At 34.8% G+C, this 15,813-nt stretch overlaps 1 protein-coding gene and 1 long non-coding RNA gene across 3 annotated transcripts in view; both read right to left on the reverse strand.

The window, feature by feature from the left end:
• LOC114173350 overlaps nucleotides 1–15,135 on the reverse strand; it is a 28,980-nt gene extending 13,845 nt beyond the window's left edge. Inside the window, exons 1-4 of one of the 2 annotated variants that reach the window (XM_028057675.1) lie at nucleotides 14,948–15,135; nucleotides 14,553–14,834; nucleotides 13,231–13,374; nucleotides 10,908–10,977 (exon numbers count right to left, since the gene is read on the reverse strand). In XM_028057675.1, coding sequence (XP_027913476.1) covers nucleotides 10,908–10,977; nucleotides 13,231–13,317 — 157 coding nt within the window. In that variant the 5' untranslated portion in view covers nucleotides 13,318–13,374; nucleotides 14,553–14,834; nucleotides 14,948–15,135. The remainder of the gene's footprint in view (nucleotides 1–10,907; nucleotides 10,978–13,230; nucleotides 13,375–14,552; nucleotides 14,835–14,947) is intronic. The other variant, XM_028057676.1, reaches the window with a different exon arrangement.
• Nucleotides 10,277–10,901, reverse strand: LOC114173351. Its single transcript, XR_003602495.1, has 2 exons — nucleotides 10,648–10,901; nucleotides 10,277–10,557 (listed from the first exon to the last, which is right to left on the reverse strand). It is a non-coding gene; the product is annotated as an uncharacterized LOC114173351 (long non-coding RNA).
• Nucleotides 15,136–15,813: the final 678 nt, after the last annotated feature.

A 15,813-nucleotide genomic window follows, 5' to 3' on the forward strand; every position in this document is an offset into this window, starting at 1 on the left:
CTTTAATAGTAGTTATCAATGTGAGTATGGGGGTTTACTTACAAACTCCAAGGATTAGAGCTCTCCTGAATTTGTTAGAAACACTTGTGTAATTAACATATTTATCAATTTGGATAGAAAAACATGGCAACTAACAATTAAAACAATATAGAAGGATACCGTTAATAATAGACAATAGACAACAATTTAACTATTCAATTAATTCGTGAAATAATTCTTGTGTTCAAAGTTTGCTACAATAAAATTGATTCAATTGATAGCCCTAGCACAGTTATCATGCAACCTCATTTCATTATGGATTTATTATGATATAAACACAAATAAAATAAAAGCCATTTATCATATTTATTTCTTCAAATCACTCAGTTTTCTCTCTTGTCCAACTTTCCTTCAATTGTTATTCATGCAAATGTTGACAATGTATTATAGAGATTTTGTTTTCTAAACATACTCTCTTTAGCTTCTAAAAGAAATCCATTCTAGTATCAAATATTTTCTTTTGCACCTACCACCACATTTACTCAACCGTGTTCCATTATATTGCATGAGAAGAAAATCTTTCAAAAGGAAGAGCAATTTGAACCATATGAAGTCAACAACATTAGAAATTTATTCTAAATCCTCAAATCCTTCTCAAGGCTCCCAATGAAGAAGATGATCAAGCTGAAGGAAATGTCAATCCAATGTTGAAAGTTGGACAGTCTACTCTTGTCTAAAACCACTAGATAATATATATGAATGAATCTTTGTGTTATTACGTGCTATCCTCTTATGTTCGTGAATCTTCTGATGTGTGTTCTATGAAGTTGTATCATCACCAAACCTTCTAAAGGTCATCAGGTTCAACCATGATGGTGTCTAGCGCTTCTTCAATCCGAGACAAATAGAACAGGATTAACTCACTCTAATACCAACTTAAGATTAATAGTAGAGAAAAAATATTTTTTGAGGACTTAAAACACCTATCATCAGATATCATATCTATAATGACAAAAATCTTATACAATGAGAAGATGGAAGATCAAAAAGGCTAAACTAGAACCTAGGTAAAAGACTAGGTACAACTCATAGGTAGAGAAAAAATATTTTTTGAGGACTTAAAACACCTATCATCAGATATCATATCTATAATGACAAAAATCTTATACAATGAGAAGATGGAAGATCAAAAAGGCTAAACTAGAACCTAGGGAAAAGACTAGGTACAACTCATAGGTAGTAGTTCTCTACACAACTACTTTCTACCAAGATTTAATATTTATTCTAACAATATACACAGCTGAAGATCCTGCGATTTACATAGTATTTCCGATTTAAATCTGACGCATAATTGGCAAAGCAAAATCACCAGGATTGTCGAAAAAAATTGTAAAATCATGTGGATCGCCATTTTTTATAAATTCTCCGTTGCACAACTTGTTCACCTACTTGGGTGAATGGATTCAGGTCAAATAAAACCTAAACCTAATTAAAAGTTAATGCAATTAAAAACCCTGGTTATGTGTGTTGTTAACCGCAACACCACCAAATTGAAATTTCACCGTTTTTTTGCAGCCACAGCACATGTTCACTTTCTTGGTGAATGGTGGTTTTAATTAAAACAAAAATCCAAACCCAATTAGAAATTAAGGGTTTTCTATAACACCCTTCACCTTTTTGATTGAATGGGTTTCAATTAAAATAAAACCCAATTAAGGCATCTATAACTTACAGGTATCTCTTCTCCCAGTATAACTTGGATTAGTTACGTGCAAATCATCTCTTCACCCACCCAATCCAATTGAATATAAAATTTAGAACTTCAAAAATGGCACTGGTTCGCCTAACATGCATCTCTTCTTACAAAATACAAAATTCGTAGTCGCAAACCCAAGTGTTCATAGCGACACTCATAGACTAGAGCATTGGCACACTTTTGCCTACTTCTCCTTAATCGCTGGATAACATTCACACTCACACACTCAAGGCACCTACACAGTTTTGTTTCCGTCTCTCCTTGTTTGCCTGAAACCACTCGTACTCTCAGACTCATGAAACAGTTTTCTTTTTTATCCCTTTCATTTTAGAAAACAAAATGCAAAAGCACTGTTAACATTATAATGGCATCTAAGCCTTCTAACCCTACCTCTAGTGATGATGTTGACAACTCACAAAAAATGTTCACTTTAAAAAAGTTGTAAAAAATGCTCTGGGTTGTAGAACAAAATTCGCTTGGAAGCATGGAATGTGTATTAATGGCAATCCAAACTAAAATTCAATGCAAATTTTGCCAAAAGACTATAATAGAAAGGGTTTACGTAATTCCTTAAACAAATGTGTATAATGAAGTAAGAAAAGAAATGTTTTCTCGTTATCTTTGTGCCTAATGTACACTTGGTGACTCGATCTCCAACTTGCGAGTCTAGTCCGAGTCAACCAAGTCTGAGTGAGTCAACTCCGAGTCTAGTGAAAAACGAGTTTGTGAATGAGTCAACTCATGAAAGGGAACCAAAATCGTAAACTCATACAAGTTTGCAAGTTAAGTTGCGAGTTTGATAACCATGCAGACCACAATTAATCAACTATTCAAGAAGGATCAAATAGAAAGTACTTGTAGCAAAGTTTTTCAATGAAAATGCCATATTGTTTAATGTGTCAAGAAACAAAGTGTTAGACTGTTTGATATTATTAAGATATTGTTAATCACAATATCAAACAATATCTTCTTTTTACTCTATTTTTCCAGTTACTCTTTTTAATTATACACAAGGAAGATTAATCTTAAACCCTATTTTCTTTATTCTAAACATGGTATTAGAGCTTAAGGTATTATTTTCATCGCCCCTGTCGCTGCAAGAGTTGTTGCCGCCGTCATCGCCATCGTCGCCTCCGCCACCGGAGCGTCAGTTCCGACCGGCGACCACACGATTCTGATCATCCCAACCAAGCAACCTCAACGCTGCCAGAATCGTCGCCATCGGAGCAGCGATGCTCCCTCACGCACCGATTGTCTCCAACAGCGATCAACTGCACCGGAATCGTCTCGTCTTGCTCTTTCTGGATCTATTCTTGTTGATTCAATCAGACCTCTTTAGTATTTTAGGGTTTTTTTTTCCTCTCTTCTCTTCCCCCATGGCGACTTCCGCTGCCTCTTCCAGTTCTGAAATCTCTTCTGGTGTGTCTGACCCATCCATCTACACTAACTATGTTAATGTACACTTATCTGATGACAAGTTAACTGACCCTAATTATGCCACATGGTCATTAGACGTCCAATTATGACTTAAGAGTCAGAGGTATCTTGATTATCTTGCTCGAAATCACCTACTCTCACTCTTGTTGAGGATGACCGTTGGGAAACCATTGATACTCAATTATGTGTGGTTCTCAAGGGTACTCTTGATCCTTCGTTAAAGCAACTTTTTCATTTCTACAAAACATGTGCTCAAATGTGAGAACATGCCAAGTTATTATACACCAATGATACTCAACGTCTCTATGGTGTCTGTTCTAAATTTGCAGATCTTATTTCCTCTAAACATCAAGCATCTATGATTGATTATATTGACAAAATTCATGCTCTTTTTCATGAGATTAATGAGTTAATGCCTCCTTCCCTGTCCCTGCCATGGAGATCGAGCAACGCTCAAAGTTCTTCATGCTCGGAACATTACACGAACTTGTTGATAAATATTCACATATTAGTGATCAAATTTTGGGTTCCTTGGTTGTCCCTACCTTGACTTCGACCTGCTCTAATATTTTGCGTGTACCGAAACAACCCAACACTGATACACTTGCTTCTGTTGATGATTTTTCTGCATTGGCATCTCACCGTGATGACCGGACTCGCCCTCACAAACAGGGAAAAGGGCATCCTAAGTGTGAACATTATGGCATGCTCAGTCACAAGATTAACAAGTGTTATGCATTACATGGTCGTCCTCCTCGATCTGCAGCAGTTGTTCAAACCAATCTCTCCCCACCTTTGTCTACTGGGGTTCCTCCTTCTATTTCATCGATACACCTGCTATGTTCAACAAATTTCTCAAATAGTATAAGGATCAAGAGTCTTCTAGTTCCATTGCATCTGTTGGTCTGACTTGATCTTTTTCTCCTAGTCCTTGGGTTTTTTATTCAAGAGCCACTGATCATATTACTAGTAACAAATCTTTGTTCTCTTCTTTATCCTCTCCTAATCCTTTACCTTCTGTTACACTAGCTGATGGTTCTAGAGTCTCATCTCATGGTGTTGGCACGGTTAAACTTTTCCCTTATTTAACGATTGATAATGTTCTTTATGTCCCTGAGTCTCCTTTTAACTTGTTGTCCATCAGTCGTCTAACTCGTTCTCTTGATTGTGTTGTTTCTTTTACCAACAATTATGTACGTTTACAGGACCGAAGTTCGAAACAGGTGATTGGCACAGGATGTGAGTCTCATGGTCTTTATCATCTTCGTCCCTCTACATACGTTGGTGCAGTTATGGAGTCTCCCTCTCTTCTTCATGCTCAGTTAGGTCATCCAAGCCTTGCCAAGTTACAGCAGCTTGTCCCTGCCTTGTCCAAGTTGTCTTGTTTGGTGTGTGAGTTGTGTCAATTAGGCAAGCATAGTCGTACTTCCTTTCCTCATAATGTCACACGTGATGTTTCGTCCCCTTTTGTATTGGTTCACTTTGACATTTGAGGTCTTAGCCGCGTTAAGTCTATTTTAGGTTTTCAAAACTTTGTTACTTCCATTGATGATTATTCCAGATGTACTTGGTTATTTTTAATGAAAAATCATTCGGAATTATTTCATACCTTTCAATCTTTTTTTAACGAAATTAAAACTTAGTAAGGTGTTTCTATTAGAGTTTTGCGTAGTGATAATGGCCGTGAATATCTTTTTCATTCTTTTAAACAATTTATGGCTTTTCACGGTATTCTGCATCAAACTTCTTGTGCTTACACCCCTCAACAAAATGGTGTAGTTGAACGTAGAAATAGACATCTTATTGAAACAACTCGCACTCTTTTAATTCATAAAGGTTCCTGAACATTTTTTAGATGATATTATTCTTACTGCCTGTTATCTCATTAATCGCATGCCTTCTTCAGTTTTAAAGAATAACATACCTCATTCCATTTTATTCTCTCATGAACTCTTCATCCCTTACCTCTAAGAGTTTTCGGGTCTACATGTTTTATTAATAATTTCAGCCTTGGTCTTGACAAGCTTTCTCCTAGATCACATAAGTGTGTTTTCTTAGGGTTTACAAGATCACAAAAAGGATACAAATGTTTTTCTCCTTTTCTTAACTGTTATTTTGTGTCTGTAGATGTCACCTTTGATGAGTTCTCCGTTTATTTTAAGAGTCAATCTTCACCTTTGTCTCCATCCAATCCTGTCAACACTCCTAGTACCTTTCATGTTCCTATTTTTGTGACCCTCTTACTGTGTCTCCTCCACCATCGATTCTTGCTTCACAGTCAACTTCTTCTCCACCACCCCTTCAGGTTTATAGTGGCGAAACCGATCACAACCACCACCATGTGACTCCACTAAAGTGCCAACTATTATGTCTCCTCCGGCTCTGACAACTGAGTCTTACCTTCCCATTGCCCTCCGAAAAGGTATGCGTTCTACCCGTAATCCCTCTCCCCATTATCTTGCTTTGAGTTATCATCGATTGTCGTTACCTTTTTACACATGTCTTTCCTCTCTTTCTTCTGTGACCATTCCAAAAATTGTCCGTGAAGCTTTAACCCATCTTGGTCGACGTCAGGCCATGACAGATGAACTAAGTGCTCTTCATAATAGTGGAACTTGGGAACTAGTCATGTTACCATCTGGGAAATCTATTGTTGGTTGCAGGTGGGTGTTTGCTACCAAAGTTGGACCTGATGGTACTAATGATCGCCTCAAAGCTCGTCTTGTGGCCAAAGGTTATACTCAAATTTTTGGATTGGATTATGGAGATTACCTTTTTTTCCCGTGGCAAAGATGGCTTCTGTTCGTTTATTTATCACCATGACTGCTCTTCAACAATGGCCTCTTTATCAATTGGATGTTAAAAATGCTTTCCTCAATGACAGTGTTATTAAATTTCGGCCATAGCGGCGCCATGGCGGAAACCGGTAACGATTTCCCAACCTTCCGTCACAACAAGGCGGAGGCGAATCGGTTTTTTCATGGCGGCCCATGGCGGCCGCTTTTGGCATGGCGGGTGGCGGTGGCGCAACGGTTGTGGCGAAAAATTCGGTCCCAAAAGCAAAAACCATTACCGAACAAAAAGGAAGAATGGTGAACAATGGTGAACAATGGTGGCAGAAGAATGACGGCGGCAACAATGTGGGAGGAGGAAGAAGATAAGTTGAAACCCTAACTTATCCTTCTTCTGGTGTTTAATAAATTGGGCCTGACCCATTAAAATACAAACCTCTTCTGATTTCTTACAATTTACTCTCATTTTTACCCTATTTTATTATTTCACTTACTTACTGCAGCCACATAGCAGTAAAATTTATTTACCCTAAAATTTCCTTACTTTTCTTTGACCCAAAAGTCCAAAACACATTTTTCCTTCCCATGCAGCCACCACCCCCAGCTGCTGTCACCGTCAGCCGCCGTCAGTTCCCACCACCGGCCGCCACCACCGGCGGTGGCCACTGCCAATATTTTTTTTCATTTTTTTTTCTATTTCTCTACTTTCACTATAACTATTTTACAAATAATATACCTATTTTCCAGCAATGGCAGATGATCATGATACTTCTAGAACATTTCACATAAGTGACATTTGTTGGAAATATTTCCGATAAATGAATCAAATTTAAATGCAAATTTGCAATTATTGGAGAAAAGTTATGAAATGAGAAGTTTATAGACATAATATCTTTACTTTTTCATTAAAAGTTATGTGGTGTTATTATATTTTTTTTTACCCCAATATTTCCGCCATAACCCGTTATAGATTCCGATATAACTTTATAAAGGTTTTTTGGGTTGCCGATATTTTCCGATATTCGATATCAATAACACTGCTCAATGGTGATTTGCAAGAAGAAATCTATATGGAGCAACCTCTTGGGTTTGTTGCTCAGGGAGAGTCTTCTGGGATGATATGTCATCTTTGTAAATCCCTATATGGCCTAAAACAATCTCCTAGGGCTTGGTTTGAAAAGTTTAGCAATGTTGTTCAACAATTTGGTATGACTCGGTGTGAAGCAGATCATTCTATCTTTTATTAACACTCGAGTGTTGGATGTGTTTACTTGATAGTATATGTTGATGACATCATTCTTACAGGGAGTAACAACCATGGCATCTCTTAGTTGAAACAACATCTCTGTCACCATTTTCAGACCAAAGATCTTGGCAAACTCAATAATTTTTTGGGTATTGAGGTGGCACAGTCCAATAATGGTATTGTTATATCTTAGAGGAAGTATGCCATGGATATTCTGGAGGAAACTAGGTTGGTGAGTTCAAAGTCTGTTGATACGCTCATGGATCCCAATACTAAACTTCTACCAAATAAGGGGAAGCCTATATCTGATCCTGAGTAGTATAGAAGATTGGTTGGGAAATTGAATTATCTTATTGTTACTCGTGCTGCCATTTCCTGTGTAGTCAATGTGGTAAGCCAAATTCTTAATTTCCCATGTGAAGATCATTGGAATGTAGTCATTCGTATCTTGAAGTATATTAAAAGATCTCCTAGAAAAGGATTGTTATATGGTTCTAACCATACAAGAGTTGTTTGTTGTTCAGATGTCGATTAGGCAGAATCTCCTAATAGAAGATCTACATATGGGTATAGTGTCTCCATTGGTGGTAACTTGATCTCGTGAAAAAGTAAGAAACAGAGTGTTGTAGCAAGATCTAGTGCAGAAGCAAAATATAGAACTATGGCCTCAGCTGCTTGTGAACTTGTTTGGCTCAAGCAATTGCTTAGAAAGTTAAAATTTGGAGATGTTACTCAAATGACACTTGTGTGTGACAATCAGGTTGCTCTTCATATTAGCTTTAATCTTGTCTTTCATAAGAGGACCAAACACATTGAGGTTGATTGTCATTTCATTCGAAAAAAGATCATGCTGAAGACATCAAAACTGAGTTTGTTAACTCAAGTGATCAGTTAGCAGATATTTTTACTAAGTCTTTACGAGGGCCTATAATCGATCATATTTGTAATAAGCTTGGCACATACGATTTGTGTGCTCCAGCTTGAAAGGGAGTGTTAGATATTGTTTAGATATTGTTTGATATTATTAAGATATTGTTAATCACAATATCAAACAATATCTTCTATTTACTCTATTTTTTCAATTAATCTTTTTAATTGTACCTCTACTATAAATAAATTACCCTGTGTGTGGTTTACACACAGGGGAGATTAATCTCAAACCCTATTTTTTTATTCTCACCACAAAGCATTTAGGAAAATGATTGATTCAATTTCAAATTATGGCCCAAGATTTAACCCACCTTCATGCCATGAGATTAGAGTAAAGTGCTTGAAGGAAGAAGTTAAGATAACAAAAAATGCTTTGGAGGTTCATAGGACTGCATGGAAAGATAGACTGCACAATAACAATAATGATTAATGGGTGGATTGACAATAGGAGAAGGACTATATTGAACTTCTTAGTTAAGAGTTCCAAAGGGAATTCTTTTTCTAAAATATGTTGATGCATATGCTATTTCAAAAAATAATAAAATTGGTAAGATGCTGGGTCTGTTTGATTAAAATGTTTACTAGTGATGAATGAAAGAATACTCATTTTGCAAGTACAACGGATGGAAATTTAGTTAAAATGGTGGTTTTGAATAGAGAATTTTGAGTATTGTCATATGTTTGAAAGGTGTTTTTCTTATAATGTAAGTGTTTAAAATTGTAGATTCTAATGATAAATCAATCATGTGTTTCATCTATGAGGTAATGGATCGAGAGTGCATTTGAGATTGTAAGAACATAGAAATTATGAAATTACAATTATACTGAATTAGTAATTGTTTATATGTTTGTATTTATATTTATTAGAACCACACAAAGAGAAGAAATTGTTTGAAACAAGAAACTATGAATGATGTTGTTTGTGTCATGGTTAATTCTAAATTGGCTGAGAAAGAGGAGGGTAGAAGAATGGCTGACAATCCGAAAGAATTCTGAGGGAGGGGTCATTTCATTTTTAATCTAGAATAAAAAGAACTTCAAGAAATGAGAGAATTAACAATACCCACTAGAAACACTAATCCAATCCATAATGATGTACTGAAAAATAGAAAATTTTTGTTATTTGACCAACCTTCAGGAGAAGCAAATACGACAGGTACACTAATCAATAAAATAAATGAAATAGCAATTAATGCAAAAACAGCTAATTGGAAAGCAATAGTCATGTTTCTATTTGAGGATTTTGAACTTGATGATATTTCGTCCGATGATGAGTGGATTATGAGATATGTTGAAGGAAGAGACTTTGAAAATATAGTTCAAAAGTTTAAATGATCTCCTAATTCATATACAGATGATGAACACTTGGTTGAAGGTTAAGCCCAAGGTGGTGGGGAAAAAGATGATGTTCATGCTATTCCACCTAAAGAGGAGGCGAACGTTCTTAATGATTTGCTTCAAGAAGGAAATAGAGCTAATGAAGATCCCTTTGGTTTTTTGCTTTAATTTGAATGATTTTATTTTAATAATTTGTCATTTTCATATTTATATCATGTTTTTGTAGGAAGTAAAATCTACAATTCGTGTTACGATCCCACGATTTACAATTTTGTAAACTTTTCACAATCCTAACCATAATCTTGATTTTACTCGATTTTAACAATCTTGGATCCCTCACAAGATACATTGGAGGAAATATTATCTCTCGGAAGGCAAGAAACATAGTGTTATTGCCTGATCCGATATGGAAGCTAAATATAGATTTATGGATTTGTCCACTTGTGAACTTGTATGGACTAAACTCCTTCAAGAATTGAATTTTTGTGAAGTTGAGCAAATGAACTTGTATTGTGACAATCATGCAATATTGCATCTAATCTTGTGTTTCATGAAAGAATCCAAGAGAGTTACTTTCAAAGGAACTATGTACTAGATTTTATTAGCTATAACGACCACCTTGCAAACATTCTCTCTAACTCCTTGAGAAGGCCCTAGAATTCAGTTTATACATTTCAAGCTTGATGGATACAATTTATATGCTCCATCTTGAGTGTGAGTATTAAGATTATGATCACTACAATACTTTACAGCTTGACTAATCCTTGCCATGAGAGGGCCTAGGATTCAGTTTATTCATTTCAAGCTTAGTGCATACCATTTATAAGCTCTAGCTTGAGTGTGAGTATTAAAATTATGTTCGTTACAGTTTACATAAAGCTGTTACATAAAGCTTACATAAAGTTGTTTTTGGGAGAACCTAGCTTTAGGTTAAGGAACATCGGTTGTAACCTTCCACTTTCAAACATATTTGTACTCATCCCTTTATATATATACAAATACACTGGCTGAGCATTAACTCATGGATTTTTCATCACATTTAAGCGCTACAATACAAGTTCCTTGGTTCCTCTTCAAGCCTATATACAATAGAATGTAAATGAGTCAACCAAAGAAAATCCAGATGGCAGTATCAAAGAAAACATTGACTGGTAGCAAAGGGATTTCACCATCAAAGCAGCTTGGACTACCCTAGCCCTTCTCTCTAGTTGTCAAACTTGTGACAGTTCATATAAACTTCAACTTGGCACTTTCACATCAAAGAAGGAATGTAAAATATTGCATTTAACCCACCCAACTATATTACACTTAATCAAGAAAATGAAATGTTAAAACCAAACCAAATTGCATTAGAACATTCATTCTACTTCGTTCAATAAATAAGCTAATGGATTTCTAGTTGAAATTTTAAAACAGAGCAAGAACATACTTTGGTCAGTGTAGTCAAAATACTCCAATAGATGGGATATGACAGCATTTTTCGTGCGGATATCTCTAATCTGAAAGAATCATAAAATAATTTCAGGCCAAAATAATACCAGATAGAAAAATTTAATACTCAATAAAATGATAGACACTGGTTGAGCATTCTAGTCCTTTACTAAACAGTAGCAACAGTACAGATATGTGACCAACCAATGCATATACAGGCAGATTTACCAGATGGGCAAAGAAGCCTGCATGAAATTATTCTCAGAAACACGAGTTTTTTTTAATAAAAGGACAATGGAATGGGAAGGGGTTTCAATAGAAATCATGAAAACAAAATTTCACCTCAAATAATCCAGCATTAATCAGATAAAAAAAGTTGCAGACTTGCGTTAATAGTTATTCTAATTAGTATTCAACTAAGGCAAAACCTATACATATTTAAAGGGAGGATATACAAGTATTTTAATGCTAACAGAAACTAAGTTTTTTAATAATTTATATTAGTATAGATTAATGAATTTAATTTCTTTAATGAGCTAATGCACTAAGCACAAGAGGTAAAAAAAGTCAAATTGGAGAGCCAAGTAACAACAATAATATACAATTCGGTTACTTGATCAGCTAAATTTTTTCCAATTGAATTGAATACAAAACAGACAGGTTACCTCAGAAAACCAAAACTGTTGTTCATAGCAGACATTGTCTGATAGAAACCAGGCCCAAGAGAAGGAGAGACCAGGGAACAAATTACTAAAGTGTATGAAAGAAGAAAGTGGAAACCCATCATTTGGGGGTCCACAAGCATGAACATGTGAGGTGAGGGTGCTAACGGTTTAGCTGAGCTGGCGGAATGACAGAGAATAGAGGATCTGTTAGAGGGAAGGTGAGGGAATAAAGAGAGGGGGAGAGCTGTATAGGGGAAGGGGTTTTGGAAAGGATTTGGGCTGAGGTGTCTTGGGCACTCGTGAGAGTCAATGTTTTTCCTTTAACAATTTTCGTACTTCATAATAATAATAATATACAGTCATTCCAGTAATCCCTGTTTCATTGATTCTAAGTTGGTATTTAACAATTGGTATCACCAAATTTGTTAGAAGTGTTTAACCAAAGGGGTCTCATTCAAATCATAAGTTAGTGTTTGAAAAAGATGTGAGAAAACTTGGAGTAACCATGTCTAAAGAACATTTAATGAAAGGGAATAGTCTCTTAAGTTTGAACAGTCAGAGTGTCGTGTTAGGAATAAACCGCTCCAAAAGCACCTATAGCTGAAGAAAATATCACAGAAAAATAAATTGATTTTTTCTACAAGCTAAAATTAGCTTATAAATAAGTTAAGATCAGCTTTGGATAAGCTAGTAAGAGAAAGTTTCTATAAATTAACATACATATGTACTAATTTTAGTTCTGGAAAAACTTATTTATTTTTCTTTTAACTTTTATTTGTTATAAGCATCTATAGAGAAGTTTATCCGCACAGACATTGTATAGTATTTTTCAAGACATATATGTTTCTATCACTGTCATAACCAAAACAGCAAAACCAGCCGCCATGAGAATAACATAATACATTACCACAATATTGTTGTTTAAAAGTACGAGTTAAATAAGTGTTTGATACCTCCAAATTGGTCTATATTAAAATTGGTACCTCCACAAAAACCTCAATTTTCTTGAAACCCAACATTTAATAATGCGGTCTTAAGAGTAACCTTATTACTCTTAAATTAATGATGTTGACATGTAATCATCCTAGTCAGATATTTGCAGGTATGTTAGTATGTGATACTCTCAAAATTAGCATGCTAACACCATTAATTCAAAAGTAACATATTGTCAAGGCCAAATTAGCATATTGGTTAAGGAAAATTATGTTTTAACAAAGTTTGATTGACAAACTTTTGACTATGTACACATGGCAGCTCAATGGATGAAAGAAAGGTTTGATGTGAATTGGAAAGAGAAGAAAAAGGTTTGGTGTGTGTTAAAAAGTAAACTGTCAAACTTTGTAAAAAAAAAAAAATTGTCAAAGTATCATAGTCCATTGGCTAAATGTTGGATATCAAAAACACAGAAAAAATTTTAGAGCTGCCAATTTCAAGACAGCTAAATTTTGGACATGCCAAAAACTCATTGAATACTAAAAATAATGATTCAAAGAACCACAAATTTCACAGAACCTTGGTTGTGTTTTTAGTAAAATGCACATTTGATAAAATTGTCTAATAAGAAGCCAATTCCAATCTTAGAGTCTCTTTCTTATTTTAGTTCCTATGCTTGTCACATTGACACCACAAAAAATAGAGAAGGAAAAATTTTCATACCTTGCAACGAAACCATGCACCACGAAAACCACTTTGAAAGGACTTTGACTCAGCCAAATCCCCAACTTGGAATGGAAGATCAGGCATCACTGTAGGTACTTCCACTTTTTGCTTCTTTAAAACAAAAATCTTGATATAATAAGGCTGAAAAGATTATAATATAATACAATTGTTAAACAATCATTTTTCAGCTTTTCAACTTAAGTAACTAAGTAGATTGAGCTCTTGATAAAATAGTGCATAGACATACAGGACAACAAAGTAATAAAAATTATATGATAAAACTATATGTGAAATATAATACTTTACACATTAAAATGCAACTTTATCATATATAGTACAAGGAAACAAAAAGAAAGTACTCATAAAAGGAAGATAACAATGACTTCAAAAACTAAATCCTGATCAGTGATGAAAGTAGCTTTTCATATTCTTTGAGAACACAACAATGTTGAGATGATGGGCAAAGGATAAAGATCCTAAATTCCCCAAGTAGCACCATCTCCACACCTTGAAACAACAATACCACATACCCTAATTAAGCTACAAAAGGATCAAGACAAACAAGCATTAAAAGAAATGGCAGCCTCAGAGAATGCAGAATCTACTGTCTACTATATCAACTCATGGATAAAGGTATGAAAAAAGAGAATTCATATCCACTTTAATTTACATTTTCTTCAAAAAGAGTTCATAAAGTAAAGTAATCAAACTTGACGATGAACGCAGGGATGATAACTGATCATATATGGTTTACTTAGTTAGGAACGACATTAGAGGTACACATACTTTACATATCACAAGCCGGTAACAAGGTTATACATTTTGAAGCAATTAAAAAACTACACAGAGAGGTCAAGTTACTCCAAGTGTAATTCTAAGTACTCCTTGCCCTAATCATTAGTAACTCATTAAGTTACTAATCTTAAACGAAAAAAATAAAAGGGGAGTATCTTTAAAGTCATTCAGAGAATAATATCTATATCTATCTACCCATGTTTATATATATATATATATATACACACGCGCGTACCCTAGTGAGTTAATCTTACCCATGTGAGAATGCATTCCTTTCATATCAGTTAGAAGAACGAAAACATGAAAACTACTATGTTCGAGGATAGGAGAGAGGAGGAAAAAACTGTAAAATGGACCAGAAATCAGTTTTGACTGGGAATCTTTGGCACTGATTAGGGAAGATTAAACGGTCTGAGAAACCTCTACCGTGAACGCTATGTAGGAAATTAATGAAGGTAGACGAATAAGGTTGATAAACAACTAGCTAGCAACCGGTAAAATAGCATAAAGAAAGAACCACATACCAGATTCTCAGATGGAATTGCACAGTATAGAACACATGTACACCATGCAGTAGCAACGAAAAACTCACGGAAGAAGGTAGACGCACCGACGAATTGTTTGTCCGTAAACCCCGTATTATTCGTTGAGCGGAAAAGTAATTTGTTGTTCTCACAAAACAAGAAATTTATACACTTCAAAGTTTCAATTACACTCAGTTTTGGAATTTGAAGAGTGAGAAAAGGATCTCAAGATCTCTGTTATAACTCTTTTACAGGGTCCAGAGTCAGGTTTTTTTGTTCTAGCTGTTACAAAAACAGAACGTGATTGTAAAAGGGTAGGTATATATATCCCATCTCTTTTTCTGGAGGTAATTAAAAATGTAATTGAATCTTTCAGTTTGAGTGTGAAAGCGTACCTGCGGTGACTGTGAGTCTCCGGAGTAAGTGGACCAGTGAGATCGGTGAGTGTGTGGAACGTGTGAGTGGCAGAAAGTCTAACCCTAACAATCATTGAACCTGGTCACAACAACCGGTGCACTATGAGAAGAAGCGACGAAGACTTTAGTGAGAGAATGGAAGGTTTGGGATAACACCCCGTTTCATTTTGAACCTCCAAAATGCCTATTTGAAACAAAAATATGTTTCAAATATATTTTTAGTAGATTTATTTTGGAAAATGGTATACTGACTGTCAAAACGGGTAATTTGGTCCGATCCGGCTTGATCCACTACGGGTTGATGATAGAGATGGCAAATAAACTCGTGCCCGTGGGTATCACCCGAACCCGTCCCCGTTTTGACGGGGAATCCCCGCTTTGACTGGGTATGGGTATGGGTATGGGTAATACCCGAAATTTTCAACTGGGGATGGAGATATATATATACCCGCCCAAATACCCGTCCCCGCTTAAATTACTAAACTATTTATAATTTATTAAATAATCTAAAAAATATATATAAATAAATAATATATTTACACATAAAATATAATATAATATGATATAATATAATATAATATAATATATATACATATAAATAAAATATACTTTTATATATATATATATATATATATATATATATATATATATTTACACATATACATGTAATATAATATAATATAATATACATATAATATATATACATAATAATATAATATAATATATATAATATATACGTATAAAACAAATTAATCATTTAACTAGTGAGATCTTTTATAAACAAATTTATAACATTACAAATTTATAAAAATTTAAAAGAAATATATATATATATATATATATAT

This window comes from Vigna unguiculata, chromosome 2, assembly GCF_004118075.2.
Source record: "Vigna unguiculata cultivar IT97K-499-35 chromosome 2, ASM411807v1, whole genome shotgun sequence".
NCBI lineage: Eukaryota > Viridiplantae > Streptophyta > Magnoliopsida > Fabales > Fabaceae > Vigna > Vigna unguiculata.